This window comes from Tachypleus tridentatus, chromosome 1, assembly GCF_004210375.1.
Source record: "Tachypleus tridentatus isolate NWPU-2018 chromosome 1, ASM421037v1, whole genome shotgun sequence".
Classification (NCBI taxonomy): domain Eukaryota; kingdom Metazoa; phylum Arthropoda; class Merostomata; order Xiphosura; family Limulidae; genus Tachypleus; species Tachypleus tridentatus.
In genome coordinates this window covers 66548753-66563582 of record NC_134825.1, presented here as the reverse complement: position 1 = coordinate 66563582, position 14830 = coordinate 66548753, and the positions used below count along the sequence as shown (strand labels likewise).

The 14830-nt window shown below is 33.0% G+C and overlaps 1 protein-coding gene across 3 annotated transcripts in view; it reads left to right on the top strand.

Moving 5' to 3' along the window:
• Positions 1-5197, top strand: part of LOC143250908 (vesicle-associated membrane protein 3-like) — a 33748-nt gene extending 28551 nt beyond the window's left edge. For 2 of the 3 annotated variants that reach the window (XM_076502086.1, XM_076502097.1), the window contains exon 6: positions 821-5197. In XM_076502086.1, coding sequence (XP_076358201.1) covers positions 821-852 — 32 coding nt within the window. In that variant the 3' untranslated portion in view covers positions 853-5197. The remainder of the gene's footprint in view (positions 1-820) is intronic. The other variant, XR_013028432.1, reaches the window with a different exon arrangement.
• The last annotated feature ends 9633 nt before the right edge of the window (positions 5198-14830 follow it).

Sequence of the window (14830 nt, the reverse complement as noted above, 5' to 3'; positions counted from 1 at the left end):
TTCTAATTTAAACGTTTGGTAGGAGTAGCATTAATTGAGAATTGTGCTACTTTTGAAAAATGAAATGATGAAATTTTCACCACTGTTTAGATCAGCAGTAGCTGTGCCTTTTTCAGGGTATCCATCAAGTAACCAGTTAATATTTGTAAACATGTATGTACATTAATACACACAAACAATGCAATAATGTAAATGTCTTTTTTCTTTTTTGCCACCATAATTGCATGTTAAAGTAACCTGGACAGTGGGACAAGTCAGTAAGGATATAATACTAAAAATTAACATAATTGTTTTTTTGTTTATTATAAGGAATGTAACTAAGCAACATTTTAAGTTTGCTCTCAAAAGCAACAATAAAATAGGAAAATGAGAAGTATTTAAACAACTGATCACTAGTTTATATTTAGTAACTAATACAGTATTTACTTTGAATGTATTGATACTAAAGGCTTTTTTACATGAAAATAAAGCATTTACATAACTTAGAATTTTAAATTTAATTTGACATAAATGTGAAATTTCTGAGTTTAATGATACAAGTAGTTTTATCTCAGTCAGACAAACTGAATGCACACTTCTATTATGCATGGATTACATTGTGTTGTTTCATATTATGTTTGGATTGCATTGTGTGATGTTTCATATTATGTTTGGATTACAGCATGTGATGTTTCTACTGATCAAAAATTACAATTGTTTAAGTTGTAAATGTGTAAAAATATGTTTTTAATTGGATACTTGATTTTGGACATTTTTTTTTATTTTATTCTTACTGTTGAGTTTTTTTGTAGTTTGTTTATTTTTTTTTTATTTATTGCAGTGTTTGCTGTCACTCAGAACAAGAAAACTTAAAAGCCAGTTGACAGTTGCTTTTCTTTATGCTGGCTGTATCTAATGTCTCCACTTGCATTAATTAAGGGAGTAATAACATTGTATATATATATGTATACAAGAACGTTATCTGGCTAGTCGGTATTTGAGAAGCTTTTTTTCTTAATTTGATATATTATTACATGTACTGTTAAATTTAAAATAACTTCAGTCATTTTTCAATTGTTTATTTTATTCCATGTAAAATAATTTGTCTGACAAACAGAAAAATTTATTAGCTTCTTGAGCCCTCAGTGGGTATGAAGAAGCAATGCTTGTTTTTTTATAATGTACAATGAACTTTTAATATATTTTTCCTTTATCATATTTAACTGTAGTTAATTGTCACTTTGTTATATTTTACTTATAGGCTTTGTTTTATTGATACTAAGTCTTAGTCAGTGGTTCCCAAATTTTATTATTCATATACCACCAGACTTTTTATGTTGATGGACCACAGTGAGATCTGTTTTGTAATTATACAACCTGTCTACAAACTACATGAAAAGAACCCACAGATTGAGAACAACTGTCTTAGTACTTTCTAATACATCATAAATTGTGTTTATGTAGAAAATATAAAAGTGATGTGTATAGAGATATATTTTTTATCTATGCATAACAAACTATGCTGGAATGTGTTTTTGTTGGATTTTTTTATCATATTTATTACTGATAAATTAAGTTTTCTGAATAATTTAAGCCTAATTAAAAAATGTGTAACTTTATTTTAAAAGAGTAAACTTCTTAACTCATTGGTAGATTGATTAATAGCATGTGTTTCTTGTTTTTTCACATATATCTGGTTATAGACTGGATCTGTTTTGATAACTATATATGATTCTGATTTTGTTAGTCTTTATTTTGTTCCTACCACGAACTTCAAATTTGGAATTACCATTAGTCGCAGTACTTGTGATTAAACAAGAGAGGTATGCATACTGTCTTTTATTTAAATATACATTTTTCTTCTCATGGTCTTAAATCAGAATTTTCATAATTTTTTTGCTTAACCTGAATTTCAGTACCCAACCTTAAAATAACATTTTACATTGTGTTCCGTGAATGAGAGAGTAAACACGATTGGTTGGGCATACTCTTTATTTTATGGCTCCAAATAACACAAGCCCATTCATAAATGCTGTGTTTATAAAATGTTTTCTGTAGTAGTGTACAAATTACATGTACTAAATGCTGAACAACAGGAAATGCAATGCATTGTTCATACATAAAGTACAGAATATAATAAGGCATGTCAATATACTGTTATGTTAGTGTTAGAAATTAGTCTTATAATCTTTGTTGTCAAATTTAAGTTTTTTTCTGAGGTTTTTAACCCCCTAATTAAGAAGAAAAGCCTCTGTGTGTGTTTTTTGGCTTTAGTTAAATATGTGGAGACTTTGAAGAAAAATACCAGTGTTCTTCACATTATTGCATCCAGAGACATCCAGAAGGTAACACATACTCTTATCCTATTGCATCCAGACACATCCAAAATGTAACAAACACTCTTATTCTAGCTTCCTTTAAACATATTTATTGAATATTACAATATATTAAGGTACCAGTTGAGTATTGTCTACTGGTTGACATGCTGATCTACATGCCAAAAGTTATATGTTTGAGTCTGGATATCCTGCTGAGCATGCTCTGTACTTTCAGTTGAGAGGGAGTTAGAATTGTAAAAGTCTATTCTAATATTTGGCTAGCAATATCCATGCAGGTATTATATGCTAAATAACTGACAGTCTTCCTTATAGTCATCACTTTCATGTTAGAATAGTTATTTATGAATCTTTTTGGAGGCTGATATGATCTTACTCGTGTTGCTTAAGTTACCCTTCTGATTGAAAATATTATATAAAATTACCATAAGTATACATTTCCATGATAAAAAATATATATACACACACACACATCTTACAGGTGTAATAGCTAACCCCACAATGTTAACTTGAAATTGGAGGTAACAGTAAAAGTGGTGTTTGTTGAGGCTAAAGCTACCCTAAAATGTGCTTTAGCCCCTTTTCCCCCCATATAGTTCCCACAATGCTTATTTTTAAAGTTTGTCCACGTTCTAAGTATAATAGTTTGTGTTCAACAAGATGTAGATTGCAATCCTCTCAATTTTTTAAGCCTACCTCAGATTCCCTCTCAAATGAAATTGCTGGATCCAGTATATTGTTTGTGCTTTGATCTTCTAGTTGACCCCACATTATTAGTTAGTTTCATTTACACTTTCAGAAATTAGTATGAACTATCAAAGTTGTCTTTTTTTTATTATTAGAAGTATGGTTTTTCTTATCCTTAGATTTTATTTTTTGAAAACTGCTGAGAAAATTCTAGAAAATCCTCCCAAATATGTATATAGTCTCCAAGAATTATTTCTAGTCCTCCTTTTAAATGATATGTCTGGAGAAATTACTTTTTTAATTTTCTAGCTCAGTACGTTTCTCAAGATGGTTAACTCATTCAAAAGGGTCTGAAGGTTAATCATTAGGGAGTACAAGAAACTAATTAAAGAAATGGAATGGGAATGTCAATAATAGCAAAGGTTATGGCATACAGTCAAGGTTAGGGATATGAGAGTTTTTCTGTTGGAAAAAGGTTATTTCATCTAAAAAAGTTTGGGAGCCACTGCTGTACAGTTTGTAAGATATTACCTTCCAAGTATGTATTAGCCCCATTTAGACTTGTTTAGGAACAATATACCAATATTTTTTCTTTTTAACTTTCCGTGACTTGAATAATTTTAGCTATTTGTATTTTATTAACATTTCACTGCTTTATTTATATGGAACTGTTGCCGTAATGAGTTAGTCGTGGCTTATTGGTACAACAGAACATGTTTTCTTTTTGTGAGCTAATAATAGGTTGTTTGTACAACACAACATCTATTTTGTCTGTAACGAGCTAATAGAAGCTTGCTGGTACAACAGAACAAATGTTCGTAATGAGCTAGTAGTAGCTTGCAGGTACAACACAACATCTGTTTTGTCTGTAATGAAATAATAGTAGGTTGCAACACATCTATTTTGTCTGTAATGAGCTAATAGTAGCTTGCTGGTACAACACAGCATCTATTTTGTCTGCAATGAGCTAATAGTAACTTGCTGGTACAACACAGCATTTGTTTAGTCTGTAGAAAAGATAACGGAAGTATGCTAGAAACAGTTGTGTTGACTTCTTATTATGAGCAAACAAAATGACCCCGAAAGAAAACAACATTCAGACTAGCGTCCACTGTTTGAAGTTTTATAGTCCAGCACCTTCGTAACTGAAAGATACGTTTGACGAAGTGCAGTTTGTAAATTTTAAGGCATCGTATAGTTTTGTATGTCACGTATGTCACTTATCTCTTGTTGCATAAAAGTCTGTTTTATATTTGAAATTCTACATCTGGCTGTTAAGACATTAAGCGTAAGCATGAGAAAACCATGATTTTTTATCTTTAACAGTTAACACTACATTTGTAGAAATATCAGATATGATATGGAAATCTTATATTTATGGAACAGGAATTTTCGAAACACAATTCACCAAAACAAAATAAGCAATTGGCTTGGTAAACTTGTTCTCAGTATTGTTTTTGTAAACATTGATGTAATATAGCATACCAAAATATATGGCTACGATTGATGTTTATAGTAGGTTTTAAAACTGTAGTTAAAATGGTAAAGATAAAACTGTTTATTTTGTAATTTGTTTTGGGAGGAGACGTGTTTAACATTTGTACTTGTTGAGAAACAACACTTAAGAAACTTACAACATACTGTACACATCATAATGTCTTTCAAGCAAAATCAAAATGTACCAGTTGAAAGTTAATACTCGGCTAAAGCCTCGAGTTCGTGATGGTTCCTTACCATTCCCATATTGACGGGTAGAGTAACCTCTTCAGAGACACCTGAATATAAAGTTGAACTCGCATTTTAAGTCTTTCAAGGCTGTAATGAATAAGTGGTTGCCACCATTTGATTCTTTGATTCTCGTTTTCAGGTAAGATAAAATGGTTATTAATATATCCTCGAAAACATATTTAATTTGTGTATATCTGGTGCAAAATATGCGTTTCTAGCTTGAAGACGCTTGTAATTTGACCATTGCAAGTTTGCAACTACTTGGTTTATTCCGTCATTTTAGTTCGTTTTTATTTAATACATACATACATATATATACACACACAGTTGACAGTAACTGAAAAAAACCAGTTTTGTGTTCCTGTCAAACAAGTTTTGATACTAGATTCTCTTGGCTGTAAAAAATCTTTTGAAACATCGTTGTACCTGTATTTATTGTAATAAATATTGCACATATTCAGAATCGATTCTTCGATTTGGCTTGATTTCAATTTAATACAACGTACTCGTTGTATAACTTCCTAAGTTTGAAGTATAGTAATAAAGACACCTAAATTTGAAGCTGTTTTATTAGTGTCTTACATTTTTCTTTAATATTGTAAACTTCAAATAACAACTGGAAACAGTTCGGCATGGAAATGTTCGTAAAAGAAAATTAATGCGTCGTAAAGGGTAGTAAAAGTTTTGAGGCCTTTTTTACAAACAGTACGGTAATTATAAAGATAACCCGATGTTTAAAACTAGTACATCTTTAAAATTATTCCTAAGAAACTACATTTCGCTGGAAGAATATTAAGAGTCACGTTTTGTTTAGCAGAGTTTAGACATGATAGTGGGTGTTTTAAAACTCGTGTTCGTTTTGATTTCTGTGTCTCTCAATCAATGTGGGGAGACATGGCCAGGTGATTAAGGCGCTCTACTCGTAATCCGAAGGTCGTGGATTCGAATCTCCGTCACACCAAACACGTTCGCTCTTTCAACCATAGGGATGTTATATGTTACGATCAATTTCACTATTCGTTGGTAAAAGAGTAGCTCAAGAGTTGGCGGTGGGTGGGGATGATTAGCTACTTTCCCTCTAGTCTTACACTGCTAAATTAGGAACGGCTAACGCAGATAGCTCTCGTATAGCTTTGCGCAAAATTAAAAAAAACAACAACAAAGAAATAACGTATAGAACCCATCCCAAGTAAAGTTATCGTTTCGATATTTAACCCACCGATGCATATTTTATTCAGCGATAAGTTCGAAGGCTTGTAAAGTTAAAAAATGTGATTTCGATATCCTTGATTGGAAGAGGCCCATAAAGTAGTTTTGTACTTTACAGCAAAAACAGATTTGCACTGTCGAAAAAAGATCAAATAATGTTAATTTTTGAGAAAAGCGAATTAGTTGCATGTTTATTTTTTTTTTAATTTCGCGCAAGGGTGCACAAGGGCTATCTGTGCTAGCCGTCCCTAATTTAGCAGTGTAAGACTAGAGGAAAGGCAGCTAGTCATCACCACCCACCGCCAACGCTTGGGCTTCTCTTTTTACCAACGAATAATGGGATTGACCGAAATTATAACGCATCCACGGCTGAAAGTGCGAGCATGTTTGGTGCGACTGGGATTCGAACCCGCGATCCTCATCTTACGAGTCGAACGAACGCCTTAGTCCATCTGGCCAATCCGGATCGTAGTTACATTGTATAATACCGTTTGTTTGTTTTTTTAAATAAAAGATGGCTTTCATTGTACTTATAGTAAACTCGCTGAATTCTCTTAATTTTGTAATTTCACGTATTTAGAAGTATTCCATTCTTCTTACCAGATATTAGACGAAGCTTATTTACTACATCAGCATAGTAAGCAAATGGCTAAATTATAATTTTAAAAATAAAGCTGATATTATTATTATTAATTTAACAACTGATGGCCCAATCTGTACTAATTGCATCATCTATGCGCGAGTTCCCTTCTGTTTTTCCCACATAAAATAATGTAATAGCAACTTTTACAGTAGCTCATAGTGTCGCTTCATAATCAGAGCTTGCCTGATGTAAAGGTTTTTGTTGTTGTATTCTTGAAGCAACTATTGAAATTAGTAGTTTCATTACCAAACATTAAACCCTATGAAGTTCTGTACTCTTGGAATCTAAATTAGTCGGCCCCCATCTAGTACAGCGGTATGTCTCCGGATTTACAACGCTAAAATCAGGGGTTCGATTCCCCTCGGTGGCCACATAGGCTTTGCTATAAGAAAAACACACTAAATTAGTCGAACTAGAAATCTTAATATACGAATACCGTATTCAGTAGATTCACAAAATTATAATACCATAAAAGAGAAAATATATTTATAAATTTGGTAATAAAAATCCTTAAAACCAATAATTTCGTGTTTCGATCACTCACCAATTAAAATTAGAAAGCACAAGAAAACTATTATTTTGGTCCATGGAATTAGCGTGTTTGCGAAGAAAGAGTTACCTTGTATTAGAAAATTATCATGACAACTTCAGAATGGATATTAGAGATTTTTGAAAAAGTTATGTTTTAATTGTGTGTTTTTTGTTGTTTATCACAGTATTTTAAACGATTCACTCCAGCTTTTATCAATATAATGATGTGATAACTAAAAATAAGTTAAGTATGACAAAGTTCTTTAAGATAATGTATTCAAATGCAGTACATAGGAAAAAACCCTAATAAATATACGCTAAATATCGTCTCAGAATAGTAATAAAAACAACTTAAACTACCCTAGTAAAATGCCAAATTTGCCGTGTATAAGACGACACTGTTTACCCTCAAAAGAATGCCTTATTAACCTCTCATTTGAATCACAGGTTTAATGATAGAGTTCTCGTAAGAACTCTCCTGTTAATAGTATATTTAACCAATATTAAGTCGTTCATTTTTCGTTCTTTCTTAAGTGCATTGACATGGTGCCACCTACTCTGTTACAATAACATATTTGTCATTGTATTATGGTTTCCTCGATTCTTCATAACTAGAAATTATCAAGGCATTGCTAATATTATGTCAAAAAGTGTTTGTAGCGTACATTATTTTCGTCAATGTTTTCATAGTGCATCATTATATCTTAAAGTTTAGTATTTTTGTAATAGAAATGGAGTTAAACGGTGATGAAAACTGAAATTGTTGGCTACAATTTGGGGCTTGAGTTATGGCTCATTGAAATGTCTTAAAGCATTTAAAGACCACAAAAAACTTGTGGTTCTGTTGATTACGCCAGAGCGTAGGTTACCACAGTTTAAAAATAACTTCTGAGAATTTCGTTACAAAAGTAATGTTCTGGACTTGCTTGACAATAAGATCGACCTGTACACCAAACAAACAAAAAACTTATTTTTTTCAAAAGACCCATGATTGTTTCGTACATGGGATAGTCTTATATACTGGCAAATACAGTAAATGTAATATATTTATTTATAAGAAATAATCTAACAATAAAAAGAAATTTCATAATTTTGTATATTAGAACAAAGTAATATTTAGCTTGATTCAATTTTTTAACTATACATTCCGCACCTTATTTTCTATACCTTTCAACACGTAAGTTGAGGGTCGCGGGTTCGAATCCCCGTCGCACCAAACATGCACTTTCAGCCGTGGGGGCGTTATAAAATTACAGTCAATCCCACCATTCGTTGGTAAAAGAGTTGGTGATGACTAGCTGCCTTCCCTTTAGTCTTTGCTAAATTAGGGACGGCTAGCGCAGAGAGTTCTTGTGTAGCTTTGCGCGAAATTCAAAAACAAAACAAACTTTAAATACTCATTCTGAAAAATATTCGATGAAAAATCAAAATATCTGTTTTAGTAAACGGAGATTGATTCATTTTGTTTGTTATTGAGTTTCTATGAAAAAGTAGTGTATGTTAATTATATAATGAAATAATTTCACAGTAAAATAGAAGAGGGGTAAGTTTGGAGACTATTAATTAGTCATTTTTTTGTCACTAGATATTAATTATTAACTAGTTTATACCCAATATATTTGCTTCTAATTCTGCTGCTGTGTGAAGGAAATTCTATGGTAGGATTGTGTTTGTGGATGAAATTCGATTTTGAGTCTCAGTAGAAGAGCTAGCGTGATTATCTACTCATTCGGTTTCTTATTCGTTTGTAATCAAGCATAATGCTACACAATGAGCTATCTGTGCTCTGCCCACCACGTATATCGAAACCTGGTTTCGAGCGTTGTAAATCCAAATACGTACCGCTATGAAACTGGGGAGACACTCCAGGATTTGAACCAACTAACTCATTTGAATGCTTTGAAATCTCGTATCCAAGTGTTATTAACCTCTGTCCTAGGTTGCATGAATGTATTATTAGTTAAGCAGTCGTAAAAGACTTAATTTATCTTTATTTTTCTCGTGCTTATATCCCACCATAATAAGCCTAGTTTCTGGAACGAGTATAGCTTGTAATACAGAAAATTCCAAGTGGAATAAGAAAGACACAACATCACAATTATTCTTGACAACGGATGAAGAAAAATACTAAAAATAAGTAGGAATAAAATTACAGATTCGTAATAATATTTTCCTGTTTCAGCGGTCTCTCTGAAAGCATGAAGTTATGCAAAACCTAACATAAGAATAATGTCCAGAAACCACAATAAGTAATATTCTAGTTAATATAATAATAGACATAGAGGACTCTGGAATACAGATTGATGTGGAATAATCTCTTTTGTCAGAGAGCAAGTTTATACAGTAAATTAAAATAATACAAAAATAATGAGATGCTAATCACATCCGACGTTCAGCATAGTAGTTACTGAAAGTTAGAATACAAACTAGTTGTAATTAAGATCAGTAACAAAAAAAAAATGTAATTAGTAACTAGAATTGAGTGATCGTAGAGAATACTAACTGTGATATCTGTCGATACCTAGTCACCATAACCTTATTGAAAGTTTGCAGTACAAATGTTTGTTTTTTGAATTTCGTTCAAAACTACATTGGGGCTATCTGCGCTACCCATCTAATTCTACACTAAATGCTTGGCGAGTGGTTCGATGGTAAGTTGATCACAAGGAAACAATATTTCTTTCTTTTTGGGCTACAGAGCTGGTAGAGGTAGTTGCTTTGTTGATAAAGAATTACTGAAAGAAATGACATCCTTTCTTTCTGAACTACCGTCAGGTATTGAGACAATGGTGTGATGTCTTGTGATAATTACCAAATTGGGCCTATCATGGCCAGGTGGTTAAGGTACTTGACTCGTAATCCGAGGGTCGCGGGTTCGAATCCCGGTCGCACCAAACATGCTCTCCATTTCAGCCGTGGGGGCGTTATAATGTTATGGTCAATCCCACTATTCGTTGGTAAAAGAGTAACGCAAGAGTTGGTGGTGGGTGGTGATAACTAGCTGCATTCCCTCTAGTCTTACACTGCTATATTAGGGACGGCTAGCGGAGATAGCCCTCGCCTGGCTTTGTACGAAATTCAAAAACAAACAAACAAACAAATTACCGAATTCACTTAGTGAGTTGTTGCATTTTTGCAGCGGACACCACATATAATATTAATAAGTAGAGATACGGCAACTGATATGATTAGATAAGTTCTAAAGCTTTGATAGTCAATTTCGATTGTTAGGAATTCTGACAAATTAACAAAATTGTAACATCTTGCGATCCTTGATTTCTAAACACTGAATTTTAATATTGGCCAACGCTGACAGGACATCTGCCTTTAGAAAGTTGCCGAGATAACTTTTGTATCAATCAATGCAAGATTTATCTACGTGTCCGATGTCTCTATAATAGTCTGAATGAAGTATAGAAACAGAATTGTGTTCTAATACGGTGTGATAAATTGACATGGACTATATGAATGACAGAACATACATTTTATGATGACGAGAAACTCGTTCGAAGTAAAAAAGAAGTATTCTAAAGACGGCTGGTATGGGTATTAAAATTTTAATTAACATTATGTACTGAACAACGTTTTGACCTTTTTAGGTCATATTCAGTTTAACAAAGGGAGCTTACAACTGACGGTTACTGGTACATGTCTTAGCAATGAGAGTGTAAACGGATACGAGATTGTTGGGAACGTTCAGGTGGATGTTAGGTTAGTAATTAGTATAGGTATAAAGGTGTTATTTTATATCGGTTCAATTTTGGATTGAGTTCTTGTGTTAGTAGGGCTTCTTTGATCTTGGTTTGTTTGTATTTGTTACACTACTTAGTATGTGGGTGTTTTCTATGAATATATTGTGCTTATTTAATTTGCAGTGTTTAAAAACGTGCGAAGATGTGTTTTTTCTTGTGTTCTTTAAATATAGCTTCCTTTTTTTTTTTGCTTGTTTTTCCGATAGAGAAGTCGTGGCAGTTCTTGCATTGTATTTTATAAATAGTGTTGATTTTATGAATGTCAGTGTAGTTTTTACATAGTACTGTTTTTACTGTATTTGGTATTGAACTAATTTTACTCACACATATTAGATATTGTGAGTTTTGCATCTACGTGACAATACCATCAAGCAATATTAATACCTTAGGATGATTGGTACGTTATGGCATTGAAATAATGTTTCTGTTGTCGTTAGACCTAATTTTACAGTGAATTGTATGTGTGCATATAATCTGTAGTCGACAACGCGAAACATGAACATGACAGTGAATTACGTTATGATTTGCTGATTTCCGTCTGTCATAAATTTTATTAACATTACTCCAGTTGGTATGGTGATGATCAAAGAGTTCGTTTTTTTAAGAAAGCTGTGAGAGAGCTATAACGTACAATAAAGTTACCAATGCAAGTTTAAGTTTCTATAGTAAGGTTGTGACAATCGGAATAAACAGTCAATTAAGTGTAGGTGCTAATTTGTCATTGTAAAATATTATTGATTAATTAGTAATTAGACTCGTGTGATTTGACAATGATATAGGTTAGTTAATATGTAATATTGAGAAAAATATATCTGTATGTCAATAAAGACACATCGTATATGAACTTATGTCCATGAGTTTAAAATGCAAGAAAGCAAATCATTTTCATGGAAATATCATTAGATATCTTTAAGATGTGTAACTTCGCACTGATGAGTTTCAACCAGACTGAGGAAAAAATTACCAAAGATCCACGCACTGATCGGATGTTTCAGTGTGAGGGAAATTGTAGATGATGCAATTATTTTATAGTTTTACAAAGTGTCACCAGATAACGTGCTATTAGTGTGCCATGATGGGTGATTACGTAATACTTCCATAAAACAAAGTAAATTCTTGATGACGAGAAACCCACTTGAATGCATTTATGGACTTGTACAACGCAACATTAATCAAATCAATAGTAAGAACGACAGGGAAAAGAAGATCCACCACAACAAAAAACTAGATAAACTAAGGTGCCAACAACAAAAAAAACGCCAACACGACAAACCATCAAACAACCTCATAATTAACAGATTCAACTGACAATCAAACAATGAAGAGATAAATCTGCTCAACAAAGAACTCAGCTTCTCAGTTACACCTAGAAATATCCCATTTATCGAAATGAAAGCCTAAATGGAAGACTTCGCTAGAAGACTAGTGATTCATTCTGCACAAACCGAAAATACCAACAAAACAACCACCACTACAAAGAAGGCAACTTCGACAACCAACGACCTATCTTTCCAGGTAAAATTTAAAACATCTATTTCGCCAAAACATCTCAAAATAGTATCTTAAACAAGATACTGTATATCTATGAATACCGTATTTACAGTATTCACGCCAAAGAATTTTCACGCCAAACCATCAACATAATTTTACAGAAAATAAAAATAAAAAACAACCTCACATGGAAAGATATTAATTCTATAAACAACTTAAAACAAGACAACAACATCAAAATTCTAAAAGCAGATAAAGGCAATGCAATAGTTATAATGAACACAAATGAATACATTAAAAAAAAAATGAACAACATCTTGTCAGATACAAACAAATTTAAACTACTAAACACAAATTCAACAAAAACACATGAAAACCAGTTAAACAAAATATTATTACAAATGAAAAACCCAATAAAATCACAGGAAACATTTATTCTTACCTACGAAAGATCGACTCACGCACCCCCAAACCTCGCATACCTGATTTTCCATTACGACCCATAATGTCGACCTACGAATCAGTTAATTAAAACATCGGTAAATATATAGCGTGGGTACTTTTTAAACATGTAACATCAGCCGGCTCCTTTTTCAAAGACTCTTTGAACTTTAAATATATTCTTAATCAACTAAATCATAAAGCCTTGATGGCCAGTTTTGATGTAATCTCCCTCTTCACAGAAGTCCCAACAACTGAAGCCTGCAAGATAGCTTTAAAACTTTATATCCAAGACCCCAACCCATTGATAAACATCCCCAGCAACCAATTAGCAACCCTTATAGAATTCACTACCACCAAAACTAACTTTGTGTTCAATAACCAAAACTACCTACAAATAAATGGCCTAAGTATGAGGAATCTCGTGTCACCAGTTCTATCCGACATTTTTATGACACAGATTGAATCACAGGCGATCAATTCACCCTTACATCCACCACTAAACTGGTACAGGTATGTTGATGATACAATTGCTGGATTCACATCCACACAACACACACTTAGTTTTTTTCTTTGGCATTAATTCGACACACCCCAGGATTAAGTTCACCTGTGAACAGAAAAAAAAACAACTAACCAAATAGCGTTTCTTAATCTCAAAATTACTAGAACTGATACACAACAGAAATCCACAGAAAAATCAGCCATACTGGGTTATACATCCCCTGGAACTCAGCACATGAAACGAAACAAAAAACTCAACATATTTAGAAACCAAATAAACACAATCACAAAATTATGTTCACCTGATAAAATTAACGATGAAATCAACAAAATAAAACAACACTTTATTAACATCAACAAATTTCCTCAAAAAACCGTGAAAAAAATTATACGCACACACCTAGACCAACAACAATAAATCCCAAAATACAACAAACTATAAAACCTGATACTGCTGCATTCCATATGTTCCCGACATCAGCGAAAAAATAACCAACATTTGGAAAAAAGTTATAACAAAACACAACATTCCAGTAAACACCAAATTTATTCAAAAACCAGGTACGAAACTAAAGTCCATACTATATAAAAATTACACTGACAAACACAACACCAACATAATTTATAAAGTCCAACCCGCTAGTACAGCGGTAAGTCTACAGATTTACAACGCTAAGATCACGGGTTCGATTCCCCTTGGTGGGCTCAGCAGATAGTCTGATATGGCTTTGCTGTAAGAAAAACACACACAAACACAATTTATAAAATACAATGCAACAACTACCACGACTTCTTTATCGGAGAAACAACCAGAAAAATGGAAACTATATTCAAAGAACACAGACACAAAAAAAAAACCTTCACACATTGTCAAATAAACACCACATAACCATAGAAGACACCCAGATATTAAGTTTGGAAACAAATATAAAGAAACGTAAAATCAAAGAAGCCCTACTTGTTCAGTAACTAAAACCAATATAAAGGAATACCTTTATACGTATACTAATTAATAACCTAACATCCCCCTGCAACCCGCTAAACGTTTATAATCTCGTCCATGAGGCATGTGACCGTCAACGGTCACATTCAAATTCTCTTTTTCTTAGCTTGAAGATGACCTAGGAAGGTCGAAACGTTGTTCTCTCCTTATCAGTAAAAGTGTTAATATCTAAACCGGTCGTTCGGAAATAAAGGAAACATAGCTAGGCGGTCATGACATCATAGTTCCACAAAGTGTTCGTCTTTTTAGCCGTGGGGGGGTTATAATGTGACGGTCAACCCCACTATTCGTTGGTAAAAGAGTAGCCCAAGAGATGGCGTGGGTGGTGATGACTAGCTTCCTTCCCTCTTGTCTTTCACTGCTAAATTAGGGACGACCAGCGCAGATAGCCTTTGTGTAACTGTATGCAAAATTCAAAACAAACCACACCAGGGTGGTGGATAAAATAGAGCTGATGACATGCTAAAAGAAAATTTGTCACGTGTGTCACACTAAGTGAAATTTAGGATTTTTAAAAAATATTGCC